The 17,334-nt window shown below is 35.9% G+C and overlaps 1 protein-coding gene across 3 annotated transcripts in view; it reads right to left on the minus strand.

Annotated features, from left to right (window-relative positions):
- MAP4K3 (mitogen-activated protein kinase kinase kinase kinase 3) overlaps positions 1-17,334 on the minus strand; it is a 212,985-nt gene that overhangs the window by 93,743 nt on the left and 101,908 nt on the right. For all 3 annotated transcript variants that reach the window (XM_074204313.1, XM_074204329.1, XM_074204320.1), the window contains 8 exons: positions 12,960-13,015; positions 12,339-12,386; positions 10,621-10,663; positions 8,492-8,564; positions 5,619-5,750; positions 5,316-5,378; positions 5,156-5,237; positions 4,952-5,062 (listed from right to left, as the gene is read on the minus strand). In XM_074204313.1, the coding sequence (XP_074060414.1) occupies positions 4,952-5,062; positions 5,156-5,237; positions 5,316-5,378; positions 5,619-5,750; positions 8,492-8,564; positions 10,621-10,663; positions 12,339-12,386; positions 12,960-13,015 (608 nt within the window). The remainder of the gene's footprint in view (positions 1-4,951; positions 5,063-5,155; positions 5,238-5,315; positions 5,379-5,618; positions 5,751-8,491; positions 8,565-10,620; positions 10,664-12,338; positions 12,387-12,959; positions 13,016-17,334) is intronic.

Genomic DNA, 17,334 nt, shown 5'->3' on the forward strand with positions numbered 1-17,334 from the left:
GTTCTAATATCTCTGATGCCTTACAGTCTTGTCTTTCCATCTCAAATTGGATGTATAATATCTATTTTAGGTTTTTTTTTGTAAGGCAAACAGGGTTAAGTGGCTTGCCCAAGGCCACACAGCTAGGTAATTATTAAGTGTCTGAGACTGGATTTGAACCCAGGTACTCCTGACTCCAGGGCTGGTGCTTTATCCACTAACTAACGCCACCTAGCCGCCCCTTATAATATCTATTTTAAGTTCAACATGACCAAAACCGAACTCATTATCTTTCCTTTTAAACTGTCCTCTCCTCTTAATTTCCCTTTTACGTAAAGGACTAAAACATCCTTCAAGCCCTCAAGCTTGAAACTTAGATGTTATTCTTGACTCCCATCTCTTCCTCCCCCATCCCTATATTCATTCTGTTGCCAAGGTCTATCAATTTCCTCTTTGAAATTTGTCTTCTCTCCTGTGATACTGCTAACACCTTGGTGCAGGTCTTCATCTTTCATACTTGGCCTCTTGCAAAAACTTGCTGGTAGATCTGCCTCAAGTCTCTCCCAAAACAATCCAATTTCCATTAAGCCGTCAAAGTGATTTTCCTAAAGTGCAGGTCTGATCATGTCACCAATAAATCACTTCCAAAATTAATTACAAAATCCCATTTGGTGTTCAATGTTTTTCATAATTTAGTCCACACTTATGCCCCCTTTCCAGGCTTCATTCAGCACTTGTTATTGTTGCTCATCTCTCAGTTTGAGGCATTTTCTTTGGCTATCTCCAATATCTAGAAATGCTCTCCCTCTTCATGTCTGCTTCCTGAAATCTGAACTAATATTTCACTTTCTGCAGGAAGCCATTTCCATTCACTCTTTTCAGTTATTTTCCCTTTGTCCTGTCAGAGAGATAACTGACTTGCCCAAAGTCACAAGGGTAGAGAGTATTAAAGCCAAGACTGGATCCTGAGTCCTCTGACTCTAGACTCTACTATCCAGACAAGAAAAAAAGCTCATTTGTGCATAAGAAGCACTCCAGCAAAGTGGAGAAGTACTGCTTACTGCTGCTTAAAATAGGTAGCTGCACCACTTGGCAGTACCAACAACAGTAGCCGACAACTATGGAGCTTATTGTTACAGTGACTGGGAATGTTAGCTATGAAACTTCTCTTGATCTCAGAACTTGTTTTCCCACATCCGGGTAAGGCACATTCTGCACAAGCCCCCATCCCAGGCAATAAGCTCTAGATACTGCTTCCAAAGTACCTTAATAAGAAGTAAGCTGAAAATGGGAGGTTGAGATTCTGAGTCTTCTTCCAAGTTTGGTGGGGTCATATGTTATTTTGGTTCCCTTTTTTAAAGAGAAAATTTCTAATTTGCTTCCTTTATGTAAATCTTGATATCAAAAAAAATAATGAATTCACAGGATCATTGTGGATTTTCGAAGAAATCTCAGAGATTAAACAAGGCTAACTGCTTCATTTTATAACTGAGAAAACTGAGTTAACTAAGGTTAAGAGTTTTGTCCAAAGGAGGTAATAGATAGCAAAACCAGGGTTTGAATCCAGGATGTCTGAGTCTAATTACAATTTTTTTTAAATCTTTTCTGCAATGACTCTCAATATGCTTCTTGATAAGTAATATTGATGGGATAGCAAGTATTCTTTAAGAGTAAATTATTAATAAAAAAAAGGGTAAATTATTTAGGGGTAGCTGGGTGGTGCAGTGGAGAGAGCATTGGCCCTGCAATCAGGAGTAGCCGAGTTCAAATCTGTCCTCAGACACTTAATAAATTTTTTATTTAATATTTATTTATTCTCATTTTGTACAAATAATTTTTTATACATTAATAAAATATTCTTGTTTAAGAGTAAACATAATATCCCCCCCCCAAAAAATATAGACTCACTTGAGTGATAAAGTAAAGGTGAGAGAAAAAAATTAAAATTAAAATAAAAAAATAATAGTAATAATTGTAGGTATGGCCAGGTGGTACAGTGGATGGAGCACCAGCCCTGGAGCCAGGAGCACCCGAGCCCATATCCTGCCCCGTACACCCAACAATCACGCCGCATGGAAGCCACCCCAACCCCACTGCCCTGTAAAAACCAAAAAAAAGGGAAAAAAGACCTAAATTAAAATAGTAATAATAGTAGGGGTGTCTGGGTGGTGGACAGAGCACTGGCCCTTGAACCAGGAGCACTTGGGTCCAAATCCAGCCTCAGACATCCAACGACCACCTGCTATGTGGCCCCAGGCAGGCCACCCAGCCCCATTTGTCCTGCCCCCCCCCCCAAATAATAATAGTTTAAAAATGTGCTTCAGTCTGTGTTCCAACGCCACCAACTCTGTCACGGGTAGATCACATTCTTTCCGATAAGTCCATCACAAAAATTACTTCCATATTGTTCCACCCTTGCCATTGCTGATCACAACTCCCTCCTTTCATTGACTCTGCTGTAGGGTAGCTGAGTGGTGCAGCAGACAGATCCTTGGCCCTGGGGCCAAGAGGCCCCGAGCCCCCATACCACCCCTTAGAGGTCTAGCATCCACCTATGGTCCCAGACAGGCCATCCAATCCCAGCCCCTTGCAAGAAGTAAAAAAAGAAAATGTGTTATATCTGACCACTCTTCCCCCATGGTCCATCCTCTCTCCTCATTCATTCACATCCCCACCCCTTCCCCCTGCTCCCCCCCTCCTTCTTATTCCAGATGCCTATATTCCATTGAGTATATATGCTGTTTCCTCTCCTAGCCACCTCTGATGAGAGCGAAGATTCCCTCATTCCCCCCCTTGCCTTCCCCCTTCCATATCATTGCAATAGCTCATTGTAATAAAGAAAAATCTTATTATATGAAATATCTTGGCCTATTCCCCCTCTCCTTTTTCTTTCTCCCATTACATCTCCCTTTTTTCTATTGACTCCATTTTTACACAACATTTTATCTTCAAATCCAGCTTTCTCCTGTGCTTCATCTATAAAAGCTCCTTCTACCTGCTCTGTTAATTGAGAAGGTTCATATGAGTATTGTTAGTGTCATTTTTCCATACAGGAATACATGCAGTTCATCATCATTAAGTCCCTCATATTTCCCCCTTCTCCTTCAATCTCTATGCTTCACCTGAGTCCTGTATCTGAAGATCAAACCTTTTGTTCAGCTCTGGCCACTCCAAAAGGAACATCTGAAATTCCCCTGGTTCATTGAAAGTCCATCTTTTTCCCTGGAAGAGGACATTCATTTTTGCTGGGTAGTTGATTCTCGGTTGCATTCTAAGCTCTTTTGCTTTCTGGTATATTATATTCCAAGCCCTACGAGCTTTTAATGTAGTTGCTAAGTCCTGTGAGATCCTGATTGCAGCTCCACAGTATTTAAATTGTGTCCTTCAGGCTACTTGTAATATTTTCTCTTTGACTTGGGAGTTCTGGAACTTGGCTATAATATTCCTAGGGGTTGGTTTTTTGGGATTTCTTTCTCAGGGGGATCGGTGGATTCTCTTCATTTCTATTTTGCCCTCTGCTTCTAGAATATTAGGGCAATTTTCCTGTAGTAATTCTTTGAAAATGATGTCAAAGCTCTTTTCCTGATCATGACTTTCAGGTATTCCAATAATTTTTAAATTATCTTTCCTAAATCTGTTTTCCATATCAGTTGTTTTTTCAATGAAATGTTTCACATTTTCTTCTAATTTTTCATTCTTTTGGTTTTGAAGTATTGAGTCCTGATTTCTTGTAAATTCAGCAATCTCCCTGAGTTCTATTCTTTGTCTGAAGGATTTGTTTTCCTCAGAGTTTTCTTATCTCTTTTTCCATCTGGCCCATTTTGCTTTTTAAAGCATTCTTCTCCTCAATAACTTTTTGAATTGCTTTACCCATTTGACCTAAGCTAGTTTTTTAGCATGCTACTTTCTTCAGCATTTTTGGGGATTTCCTTGACTAAGCTGCTGACTTCATTTTCATGTTTTTCCTGCATCTCTCTCCTTTCTTTTCCCAGTTTTTCTTCTAACTCCCTCATTTGATTTTCAAAAGTCTTTTTTGAGTTCTGTCATAGCTTGAGCCCAATTTCTGTTTTTCTTGGAGTCTTTAGATGCAGGAACTTGTGCTTCCTCATCTTCAGACTGAGTGTTTTGATCCTTATTGGGCTCACAGGCAAATTATTTCTCAATGGTGTTCCTGTTTCTCTGCTTGCTCATTTTCCCAGCCTAAGCCTGTTTCTCTGCTTCTGTTTCCTGGATCTGGACTGCTTTGGCCATACTGCTCCCTGTGTACCCTGAGGGCTGGGCTTCACGTGCTCACTCTGGCAGAGGTCCCCCTGCTGTTCACCCAATTTGTGCCCAGTGCTCCCCAGGGCATAGGTCAGGAAACTCCCCCGCTGCTGGGAGCCATGGCTCCCAGCACCCTGGGACTGCCTCCAGAAGGCTGCAGTTCTTTCGCTCTGGCAGGCCCGTTCCTCCAGCCCCCGGGAGCAGAGCCTTTCTGCTCTTTTCCAGGTTACCTTGAGTAGGAGAACTGCCTCACTGGGTCCTCTGTGGGTTCCGTCTCTTGAAAATTTAGTTAGAGTCCTTAGTTTAGAAGTTTTATGAGAAAGCGCCTAAGAGAGGATCCTCTCTTGTTGCCATCTTGGCTCCACCCCCAGATGCAATCCAGACACTTAATAATTACCTAACTGCATTGCCTTGGGCAAGCCACTTAAACCCACTGCCTTGCAAAAAAAATAAATAAATAAAACAAAAAGAGTAAATTATTTAGACTAAATCCTACAAATGATAGCTTTATTTTTAGATTCTTTGAAAATTTTAGCTTAATTTTGAATAAGCACATAAAATATTACTACAAATAAACAAATACCAGAGTTGATTGGTAGATATGACAAACATTTTAAAATATCAATGATTTTTAGTAGAGAAAAAAGTTCCTTTTTTGGGGGGGAGGTGAGGTGGAAAGGGAATGAATATTAAGTGGGTGTCATCTTACCTCAGGATCATCATCATCAAAATCATGGAAAGTGGTATGATCTGGATTATTCACTTTGTCCAAAAGTTCAATGGCCAAAGATCGGGTTAAAGGTTGTGTGACAAAGGGGTGCTATGGAATAAAAGGAGAAAGCAAATAAAGTATATTGAAAGGTAACTGGGTGACTTTTTACCAAAAGACAAAAATATTCAGAAAACAAAATACCTGCAGTAACTTTTCAGCTGTTGGCCTTTTTTTTGGATTTTTCGTAAGTGCCATTTTCACAAAATGATGAAAGCTATTTGACCTAAAAAAATCAAACAATAACATTGAGTATTTACATAAAGTCACTTAAACATTAAGTAAACATCAAGAAAATACATACCATTTCATTTTGTCCTTTAGCTTGGGTGGTTGAAAGTTGCTTTTTGTCATTAAGAACAATGCTCTAAAAATCAATAATAAATTGTTAGGCAATATTTTAATTATCTTTAATATATTTGCATTGTTAAATGAATTTGCTATGAAAATTTTAGTAAAAATTATTTACAATTTAGGCAGACAAGATTAAAGAAATTACCTGTGGTTTATAAATACTTTTGCAAAGTTATCATTTAAAAAGAGCAGCTGATTTCATTAAAAAAAATTTATGTCCCCTCTTTAAAAAACAAACAAACCCAAGACTAACCTCATTGGATGCAAATCAAACATAGGAGGTTGGAGTTCTGCGAGCTCTATTGCAGTTATCCCTACCGCCCACAGGTCACACAGTTGGTTGTAACCACCTTTTCTTTCAACTGCAGCTACTTCAGGAGCCATCCTGAAAGAGTATAGTATAGTAAATGTTTACATCATATTTTCCTCCACAGATAAAAAAACACTTAAGATCTTTTAGAAATCTTTTTTCCTCTTCAGTTTGATGTTTTATTTTATAGATATAATTTCTATAGATACAAGGTATCCTGAAGTGTTCTTTTTAAAATTTGCTTTTCTTTACTGTAGTTATTTTTCTTTGTTGCCATCTAAACTGATTAGCTTAGACAATGAAAGCTCTAGGATTGAGAATTTGGGAAGCTTTATATTGTCTAAATCATGGTCTTATTTAACTCAGTTTGAAGAAAAATTCACTCATGTTAGCTGTTTGGTATCAGGATGACCCACCACTGTAATGACCAAATTTTCCATTTATTTCAATGGCCAGAAATGTTAAACACGTAGACAAACAATCTGATTTAATTAGGATAAAGATTATTTGCATAATATAGTTTATCAAAAGAGTTTATTTTTATTTTTAAATCATTCTAATTAATAGTAAATAGCAATTTTTAAAAGAATAACAAAATTATAAAAATTAATATTATCTTCTTTAAAAAATATTCAGAGGAATTAAATCATCAGATTTTTTCAAGGCTTCATGACCTAGATTTTTTGTTCCTTTTAAATTTGATACAATTTTGTTCTAATCATGGTTCTATCAAATTTGTTTTGCAGGATATTTTGTGTGTGTTTGTGTTAGTTCCTCTCTGAGCCACTTCTGATGAGAGTAAGGCTCACTTACTCCCCCTTACCTTCCCCCCTTCTACTCCTAATTCCAAGCCCAGTGCTCTATCCATCCACTGAGCCATCTAATTATACTAACTCAAAACTTTGATTCTGTAACTTTAATTTGGCATACATAGCTGGATTACTGAACTATTAAAAGTTAAAAATTTATTTGTTGAATAAAAGAAAAATATCTCCTTTGTTAAGTCAAAAAAGTTTTTTTTAAGGTTTTTGCAGGGCAATGGGGTTAAGTGGCTTGCCCAAGGCCACACAACTAGGTAATTATTAAGTGTCTGAGACTGGATTTGAACCCAGGTACTCCTGACTCCAGGGCTGGTGCTTTATCCACTGCACCACCTAGCCACCCCTAGTCAAAAAAGTTTTAAAGAAGGAACATTAAAAACAATAAATTATCCTACTATAATGTAACAAGTTCAGATAAGAATAAAAGAATTTGGATTAATTATTCTAGATTAATTATATTTATTAAGTGCACTTGCTTCATGTGTTTTGGTATTCATACATTCCTGAAGCCAAAGGGACTTTGGATTAAACCGACTCATAAAAATAGTCTAAAAGTCATCATAATACACAACCAACATGTACTGTGCTGCTATCTTTGCAGGATACTATCCTTGGGAACATGACACAAGAATGGGAAAAGACTTCAATTTATCATTTAACTGGAGAGAGAATTTATCACCCTCAATAATGATAACATAATGAATGCTAAATGATGATGGCATATGCGACCTTTACAAATACTATCTCTGACTTTTTTAAAAGAATCCTGTGAAGTCAGCACTACAATTACCACCTCCATTTTAGAGATGACAAAAGGAGATTAAACAGATGAAATCAGTTGCCCATCGTCCTATAAACAGTGAGTGTCTGAGTGTATATACCTGACCTTGGGTCTCTCTTGATCTCAAGTTCAATGCTACTTCTGAGGCATACTGATATGAAGTCCTATAAGACAACAGAAGATGGCAGGAGGGAGTAATAACCCTGGGAATACTTTCTGGCAGAGATGGCATCTAACCCTTATAAAAAGGGTGAGGGTTAAGTAGAATACATAAGGTAGGGCAGCAGAGCATAAAAAAGGAAAGAGTTCTTTAAGGGAAAGCCCAAAGAAAGGAATGCATTTTGGGAATAATAAGCAGACTGGTTTGGGTGAAAAAGACAGCTATTCAAAGAGATGAGTGGAGGATAAAGGCTTGAAAGGCAAATGCAGACCAAATATTTGTAATCAATGCTAAGAAAAATAGGGTTTATTTCAGTAGAAATGTCATCAGCAGAAAGATTACAGATGAGTATAGTGGGAAAAGTGGAACTAGAGAGATTAGGTCAAATACGATACTAGTGATCATGTAGGTATGATGTGGTGGGGACCCAGAGTTAACTAGTAAATAGTATGAGATTTGGAAAGAAGTGCTAGATGAGAAATTAGGATTATGGAGCTTCTGCTGGAATATTTACCATGACAAAAATACTTTCCTACAGTTCCTTCTTTATAAATTAATAAAACTCCAATGCTATATTTGTCTACTACAGACATTGTTTCTATCTTATATCAGTTAACACAGTATTTCTGCTTCACATGTTTTGAAAAAAGTAAGTACATCTCAGAGAAAAGAATTGTGGACTTTGAACAAAGATCACAGACTATGAGAAAAAAAACAAACTCATTATCTCTTTATTTTTCTTCCTTAAGGATATGATTTCTCTCTCATCACATTCAATTTGGATCTATGTATACCATGGAAACAATGTAAAGTGGGCGTGGGGGGGGAGGGAAGCAAGAATGGGGGAAAAATGGTAAAACTCAAAATAAATAAACTCTTTCTAGAAAAAAAACAGTAAGTACATCTTTTTCCTCCCTTTGATTTAACTATCTTTTTGATCTGATCCTAAAAATTCCAAATATCCAGTTTATTTTTTTTTGCTCAACAGGAAAATGTTTTTATGAATAACCACAAATATAGCTTTATTATTAAAATTAAATTAAAACAAAATTACCAATATGGCGTGCCAATGAAAGACTTCCGTTTGGCAATTGTAGCTGTTATCTGTGCAGATACTCCAAAATCAGCTATTTGAAAAAGAAGGGGGAAGATTGATAATAAAGGCAATTGTTTTTACAACAAAAATCTTTAAAAGATAAATACAATAAAAGTATTTTAAAGCAAGATTTTTTTTTAGTAAACAGAAATCTAGTAGAAAGACTAAACTGCTTTGTGCTATTTAAAGCAAAATTACAGAACATCACATCTATACATAATAAAGATTCTATCGTTTAATTCCAAATAACATAAATTTCTATGGAGGTTCACTACAATATGACATCAAAGGGAATTTCCCAAACATGAGGGAAAAAGAACATTGGGAAATTTATCATTCAATGTATTAATCCTTTATATTGCTACTGAAAAAAATTCTTTTACAGAATTTTTAGAAATTAAAATTTCCTAAATAAAAGAAACAAAGAATCCTGGAAATACAGGGATCTTAAAAGTTATATATCAGACCCCCTTTTTCCCCACTCCTCCCTAGCTTTAAGCAGACCCAAGTAAATCACCAGGGACACATGTTAATCCATATTATAAAATAAGATGCCCAAGGAAGAGTAAAAGATCTCACATTATAACCTAGCACTATTATCAGTAATTATATTAGATTTTATTTTTCTGACTAGTCTTGAGTTATAGATCACTACTGGGTGTTTTATGTATAGAATAGGGCTGAACCAAAATTACATATATTGTTTTGCCATGATTTGCCATATCTACCATTGTTCATAAAAATATCTAGATAGACTACTTAAGATGAGTTGGTTACATGTTTTCTAAACATTTTCTTTTTCCTATTTGTACTTGCAAGAACATCTTATCAATAATTAAGATATGATATATTATTATTTTTAAATAATGTAGTTATATTGAGAAATTATTTCCTGCCAGAGGCTTATAAATGGTGGTATCTGAGTGGTTAATTAACTTATATAACTAGAGTTTGAGCAAATGAAAGTCATGAAATAACCATCTTAGATAAATTTTTCAACTAAGCCAATCCAATCAACGTACAAATTATATTCTTATATAGGTTGAATGAATCCTATTCAACATGTGGAACAACTACTGAGTTGTTTGTTGGGGGGAAGGGATCTAAACTGGAGCTCTCATATCAGTATGTAGCTAGAAACAAGATCAGAAATGAGCCATCACAGATCCTAGGATCCCTGTTGTAAATGAGCAAATTATGAAATATACTGAATTGAGGAAGGAAACAATGGAACTATGATACACTTAATAATTCAGCAACATGGTATAGTGAATCAGGAAGATATGGCAGAGGTAGAACCTGATAAATCCTTCCTCAGATACCATGTGTCTGTGCACAAATTCCTTAAACTCTCATTGCTTTAATTTCTTAATCTGTAAAACAAAGGGTTCTTTTCAGTTCTAACTCTTTGAAATAAATCCGACATATCTGCTGAGGGACTAACATGCCTTTCAGCATCATGTTCTCATTATTAGCATTTCACATCTATTTGTGTATTTAACTTTTTGTTTTTCAAAGCATTTTCACATTATATCTTAATGGATCCTTATAACAACCTGGAAAGGTAGTAGGATGATATTATATGAAAGATGAAAAAATAGGCAATGAGAGCTTAAGCTGATTTTTCTCAGTTTCCAAAGAATCCAGAAATCTCAGTATTCTTTCACTCTATCATTACATATATTTTTGATTTCTATCACCTTTCTCAAATTCTTAAGTTTGAATAGAAGATTTTTTAAAAAATCAAACATCAATATATTTGATGTACAAAGTAAAGTGAGTTTTTTGAAGCTTGGTAAAAGCACAAGAATTTTCTAAATAATATACTTCTCTCCCCACATATTTTCTTTCCTGATTTTTATATGGACTAAAGAATTTCCACAGTTGAAAATATTTGTAATTGTAATTAAATTAACAAAACATTTTGAGAAATAAAAATAGCATCATTATAAATAAGAACTCTTCATTGTAATTAGGCAAAATGAGATTTCACTAATAATTATTCTTTTACCTATTAAAAAATCTAATCTTAAAAGAAACATTATATTTTGATATAGAATCTATGTACAAAATTTCAAATTACTTACCTAATTTCACATGGCCATTATCTGTTAACAGAATATTTGCTCCCTTCAAAGTGAGAAAATGTTAATTAAAATTATGCAACTTGTACTCTATTAACAAATGTACTAATGGTTAAAAAATTTAAAAATATTTAAAATGTTGATATGCATCAGACTCAAAAAATCTGAGTGCTTAAATTACATAGGATTCATTAATCTACTGATCAGCAAATTTATAGCCAAATTTACCATTTTCCTTTACTTTAACTTTAAAAGATTCTACTTTCTTTAGCACTTTAAAAATTGATTAGTATATGTTAATATTCTAGTGTTTTATTAATCCTTGGATATTATCATTTTTCTATTAATGAAAATCTTCCATTAACACATTAACAGACTATCATTTGAATCACTGCTAGAGTGAACTCACTTTCCTGCCTAATTCAAAAAAAAATGTGTCTATCTAATGGAGTCTCAGCTTGAAGAAATTATAAGCAATAGGCACTAAAACAAGGGCACTTCCTTATCCCTGTTAACATGATTGTCTAGAACCTCTGTACCTTTTGGCTGCTTGTTTTGAGCTCAGAGAAGATGAAGAATTCTACTTACAGAGTCACAACCTTTTTTTTAAAGTTTTTTTGCAAGGCAAATGGGGTTAAGTGGCTTGCCCAAGGCCACACAGCTGGGTAATTATTAAGTGTCTGAGGCTGCATTTGAACTCAGGTACTTCTGAAAGTCACAAACTTTTTTATGGGATTTACAAACTTGTTAGGAGGTAAGAGAGGAGAATAAAAACCACCAAAAAGGAAATTCTCTAATGTGATTCTTTCTAGTTGAGGGCCCATTGTTATCAGTGCAGCATTGTTATCAGTGCAGACCTAAGAATCCCCGCCTTCAATTTAAAAGACTTTATTAAGCAGCTACTATGTACCAGACACTCTGACAGGTTTAGGGAAAAGGAAAATGCAAGAAAGAGAAAAGGAAAAGAAACGAAGAAAATAATAAGAGAAAAAATCCCCATAAATGTTGAAGGAAAAAGATGTTTCACGATGAGAGAGGTAGCATGCCAGTAGAAATTCTCTGAGAAGTGACAGAGCATAGACTGCTGACCATAAAGGTAGAGTGATTAACAGACAAGTTTGTCATTTATCAGGTCAAGCGAAAGCCATTTGAAAATAGTCATCTGAGTAGTTTTCAAATCACTCATTCTGATGTTCTATCAACATTATTTCATTAACATATTAAAAGGTTTCTTTATTATAAAGATATGAAAGTTTCAAGAAGTTCTAATTTTAAGAAGGAAATAAGAATCTTAGAGATTACAAAACAAAACTAACTTGAAGACTTGTCAACAGAAGAAAGTATAGATAAGCTCAACTGGAATGCCATTATTAATTTTTTTTAGGTTTTTTTTTTTTTGGAAGTCAATGGGGTTAAGTGGCTTGCCCAAGGCTACAAAGCTAGGTAATTGTTAAGTGTCTGAGGTTATATTTGAACTGAGGTACTCCTGACTCCAAGGCTGGTGCTCTATCCACTGCGCCACCTAGCTGCCCCATCCACCATTAATTAATGACGTAAGTGCTTGATGTTACTCATCCAAAATAATTTTACCTGCAACAAAATTTCATTTTTAATAATAAAACAGGAAAGTAAAAACAACTTTGCATAACAACAATTATACCAAGAGAAAAAAGTTTTAAACAGAGGACTGAGACAAAATTATTTTAATGAAACATACACACCTTTATATCTCTATGCATTTTCCCTTTACTGTGCAGATAATATAATCCCTGAAAGTTCAAATAAAAAAGAGAATTATAATCAGAAAGTCTTATACTTAGAATTTAAGAGCATTACACTTTACTTATAATGTTAAAAGTATATATAAAATCTATAATTTGCTCTGTTGAATTTACTTTAAAATAAAGACAGAATCAAAGAAACGATGAATTCAGAACTCTAGAGTACTAACAAATATTCACATAGGAGACAAAGATACAATAACCAAGTAAGCAAATTTTGAAAATAGTTTAGAAATACACATAGTATTGAAATATTATTTCCTATTATGGTAACTGTCAAGTTTCTTATTTGAACCCCAAAGAATGGTGGGGTAAATACAGTACGTATAATAACAGAAATATTGTCTGAAGGGATCTAAAGAGTTTATTCCTAGTTATTTACACTTTAATTTGAAAAATAGATCCTTCCTTACAAAGGGCATTTCCAACTGTAATATTAAAAATTAAATTTTTACTGATATTTTGCTAAGCTGATAAACTCCAATCATATAGCCAGAAGAATCAGATATTCCTTTTTTTGTATAAAAAGACAGAATTCTTTAAGATCGATATTTCCACTACCTGTAGTGTTTCTCGGCTTACGTATGCAATCTGCTGTTCTGATAGAGGTCCAGTCACTGAAATGGGGGGAAAAATATCAAAGTCTTACAAAGTTTCAATTCATAAGTGATCAAATCATACATCACAACCATCTATCTTCTCAAGATTACCAGTTTGAAAGTTTAGCGATAAGGTGTTTTTTTTTTCGAGTTTGCCTCTATAAATAAGGAATAGAGGATTGTATATTGAGGAGGGAATTAGAGTTTTTAATCAATTTAGCATTTGGAACAAATGAGAGATAATTGTACAGGACATTATTCCTTGATCTGAATGAATTCCTACTACTAGAGCTAGTCTGTAAATAGCCATCCAAAATCTATCTAAGCTGCAAATGTACAAAATTTTGAGTAAGGTCACTTGTAATTATTTCCACCCAGTGAAAGGGTTGAAATCTATCTACTCCATTTAATCATTCAGGGTAGGAAAGAATTTATAGATTTGAAAACAAACAATTTTTATATATTTAGAACTACCTAGATTTGAAGTTTTGAAAAATTGATTGACATACTAGGTAGGAGAAATGCTCAGAATTTTTCATATGACAGAGTTTTTGTTTGTATAACACTTGCCCATATTGAGCTGATAATCCTTAATTTTTTGTTGGCATTTTGGACCAGCAATGACACTAATGAAGTATTCTGGTACACTCAGATAAGTATCACAAAACACACTTTAATAAATTAAGACTGTAGCTTAAGCCATGAGATTTATTAAAGGGTGTATTTTACTGAAAGTAGTTTTATTATAGCATATCTTCTAATTTGGTCCTTTAGGTATTCAATTATCTAATACTCCCATCTACTTCTTACCTTTATTTACCACTGTTCCTCTTATACTGTCTGATACAGTCAAGTCATTTTCACATGTATCTCATTTAACCTAATCTGGTTTCTTTTAAGGACATAATATTCCCATTATACCCTTTCCCCTCTGTCACTCCTAATATTAGCCACCTGTCAAAGCCTGGCTTAAGCTATACCCTTCCACAAAGCCTTCTAAGAATAACCTGGTGACATAGTACTAAACTCATCTAGTTATTTTTATATCTTTTATTTTCAGTATAAATTCAAAAGCTGTTTATTATGCTTATGGTATTGCTTACTATGTGTAATCATTGTACCAGATGTTTGTCAGATACTGAGGCAAATGAGAAATGCACTCAAATGAACTTATAACAGGAGGGAAAATAACACAAGTACACAAGTAACTGTAATATTAAACAAAAATAATGTATAAAAGTTAATGTAATGAAATTCTCATACTGCTAAGTAGTGAGAGAAATTCAAGGAATAAATCACTTCCAGACTGAAAAAGGAGAAGACTTCCTGAAACACAGGATTTGATATCTGAGTTGCATCTTAATGGATGGGTAATGGATGGGTTTCAAGAGGAAGAAATGATTGTGTGTGTGTGTGTGTGTGTGTGTGTGTCTGAGAGAGAGAGAGAGAGAGAGAGTGCGAGTGTGAGTGTAGATGGAGCATGAGCAAAAGGGACAGGACGGTATGGGTCATAGTTATAAATCAGTGACTACTTGAGTTTGATTATAATTTAGAGTAGGTAAAGGGAAATAATGACATAAAATGAAAAAGCAGGTTGTGGGGCCTTGAATGTTAAGCCAACAAGTATGAATGAACTTTATTCTAAAACCAATGAAGAATCCCTTAATATTTTGAGAAGAAGGGCATAATCATATCTGTGCATTAAGAATATTAATAAAGGACATTTGGAAGAAAACCAAAGGAGTCAGGTATGCATTGGAGGGAAGGGCATTTAGAATGGTGAAGAAGGTACTCTAATAGGGTAAGGAAAGCCTGGACTGGTATGTCAGTATAAATTAGAGATATTTCTGAGATAAAAAGGACAAAGCATGATAATGCATTTGGGGGAAAGCTTGTGAGAGGAAGAATCAAAGAAGACAATGAGATTTTCAGTCAATGACTAGAAGAGTTACTAATAAAAGAAATAAGGAGGGGAACTAGGTGGTGCAGTGGACAGAGCACTGACCCTGGAGTCAGGAGGACCTGAGTTCAAATATGACCACAGATACTTAATAATTGGCTAGTTGTGTGACCTTGGGCAAGCCATCTAATCCCATTGCCTTAAACAAATAAAATTAAAAAAGAATTTTAAAAAATAAGGGACTTCTGGCCAAGATGGTGGAGAGAAGACAGGCACAGTTCTAAAGTCTCCTGATCTCTTCCCCATCTACCACATGAAACAAACCTGTTAAAAAGAAATCTGACCCACAAAACCCAGAAAGAAAAGCCAGGAGAAAGAACATCTACCTCAGGATTTGTCTCCGGCAGCAGCTTTGGCTGAATTTGGGTGGTTGAGTTTGGGCTCAGAGTGGGGATCAGCCCTGGATCAGCCAGATCAACAGCTGAACTGGAAACGGGAAGGAGTCTGAGGGCCCTAGAGCTGGACCTGCTGGATCAGAGGTGGGACTGGACCGCAGGGGTGTGAGTCTGTGGGGGAGAGAGTGGAGGTGCTGGTATTGGAGCTGTCCCCTGGGAGATCCCGGACAGGGCTGGGGGGGGAGTTCTGGAGCAGGGGAGCTGTGGACACCATCCCTGGGCTCCTCTGGTCTGAGTCCCATTACAACTCAGACTTCTCCCCTAACAAACAAATGCAAACTACTTCTGCCTTAGGCCCAGGTGTGTGAGCAGAAGAACCAGCCCAGCTGAGGAATGACCTCAGGCCATTGACCAACTAGGCCATTGATTGAAGGCAAAAGAATTCAATAGCTCCAACTCCTCCCTTCAAGCAAAGGGAGAAGGCCTCAATCAAGGTCACAGACACTCCAGAGAAAGCAACCAGCACCTCCTACTGGCTAGCCAGAGAAATTGCACTCAGTTAGTAAAGCCTTTAGCAAACCCAAGCCCCTGTGAACCAGCCCCTGCCCAACTCAGGTCTTAGCAAAATGAAGAAGGGTCAGCGGAAAGGTGGATCCACAGAAAAATTCTTGGAAGGGAAAGCCCCTAACTCAGAAAGACCTAGAACCTCTGAGGAGAATACGATCTGGTCTTCAGCACAGAAAGACTTCCCTGAAGAAATAAGGAAGGAGTTTAAAAATCAACTGGAAAATTTTGGGGGGGGGACAATTAATACCTTACAACAAGAAAACAAAACCTTAGAAAATACAATTGGACAAATACAAAATGAGAATAAATCTCTCAGATCTTCAAATGGGCAAATGCAAAAAGAAATTCTCTCAAAACCTCAATTGGTCAAATGGAAAGCTCAACTGGAAAAGGAGTTGCAAAAGGTAAATGAAGAAAAAAGAATGGAGTCTACAGAAACTAATGACTCCATGAGACAGCAAGAGTCAGTTAAACAAAATCAAAAAATATAAAAAAACAGAAGCAAATGTAAAATACCTCATCAACAAAACCACTGACCTCGAGAACAGATCGAGGAGGGGCAATCTGAAAATTATAGGACTTCCTGAAAACATTGAAGAGAAAAAAAGCCTGGACTTAATATTACAGGATCTAGTGATGGAAAACTGCCCTGATATCATGGATTCGGAGAGCAAAGTAGTTATTGAAAGAGTACATTGAACCTCACCAGAAAAAGATCCTAAAATGAAAATACCAAGGAATGTTGTGGCCAAACTCCAGAACTATCAGATAAAAGAGAAAATCCTGCAAGCAGCCAGAAAGAAACAATTTAAATATCAAGGAGCCACAGTAAGGATCACGCAGGATCTGGCTGCATCAACATTAAGGGATAGAAGGGCCTGGAATGAGATATTTCGAAGAGCAAGGGAGCTTGGAATGCAGCCAAGAATCTACTTTCCCACAAAGCTGAGCCTTCTCTTCCAGGGAAAAAGATGGACATTTAACAAAATGGAAGAATTCCAAAAATTTCTGATGATAAGACCAGAGCTAAGCAGAAAATTTGGACATCAAACAGGAGGTTCAAGAGACACATGAAAAGGTAAAAAAAAAAATGGTGGCGGTAAAAGGAAAAAAATGCAATCCAGTAAATTGAAACTGGCTATATCCTAGCATGGGGGGGGGGGGGGGGGGAAGATTCTCATAAATCTTGAGAATTGTAACTCTAACAGAGAGAATATACCTAGCCAGAAATGATGGACATTCATGACCTATCCATGAGACTGCTATCTAAAGAGATGTAACTGGCTTTAACCCCACTTGGGAGAAGGACCCTAATAACTCTCAGGAATTTTGACTCTATTCGATAGAATATACTGAATTAGAAGGGACAGACACTCAGAATTTTCTATGACTTAGATAGAATGAGCTAAAAAAACACTACCTCCTTAAAAAGGGGGACAGGAAAGAGACTGGAGGAGGGAGGGGAGTGAATGGGG

The sequence above is a fragment of the Macrotis lagotis genome, chromosome 1 (assembly GCF_037893015.1).
Source record: "Macrotis lagotis isolate mMagLag1 chromosome 1, bilby.v1.9.chrom.fasta, whole genome shotgun sequence".
Classification (NCBI taxonomy): Eukaryota; Metazoa; Chordata; class Mammalia; order Peramelemorphia; family Peramelidae; genus Macrotis; species Macrotis lagotis.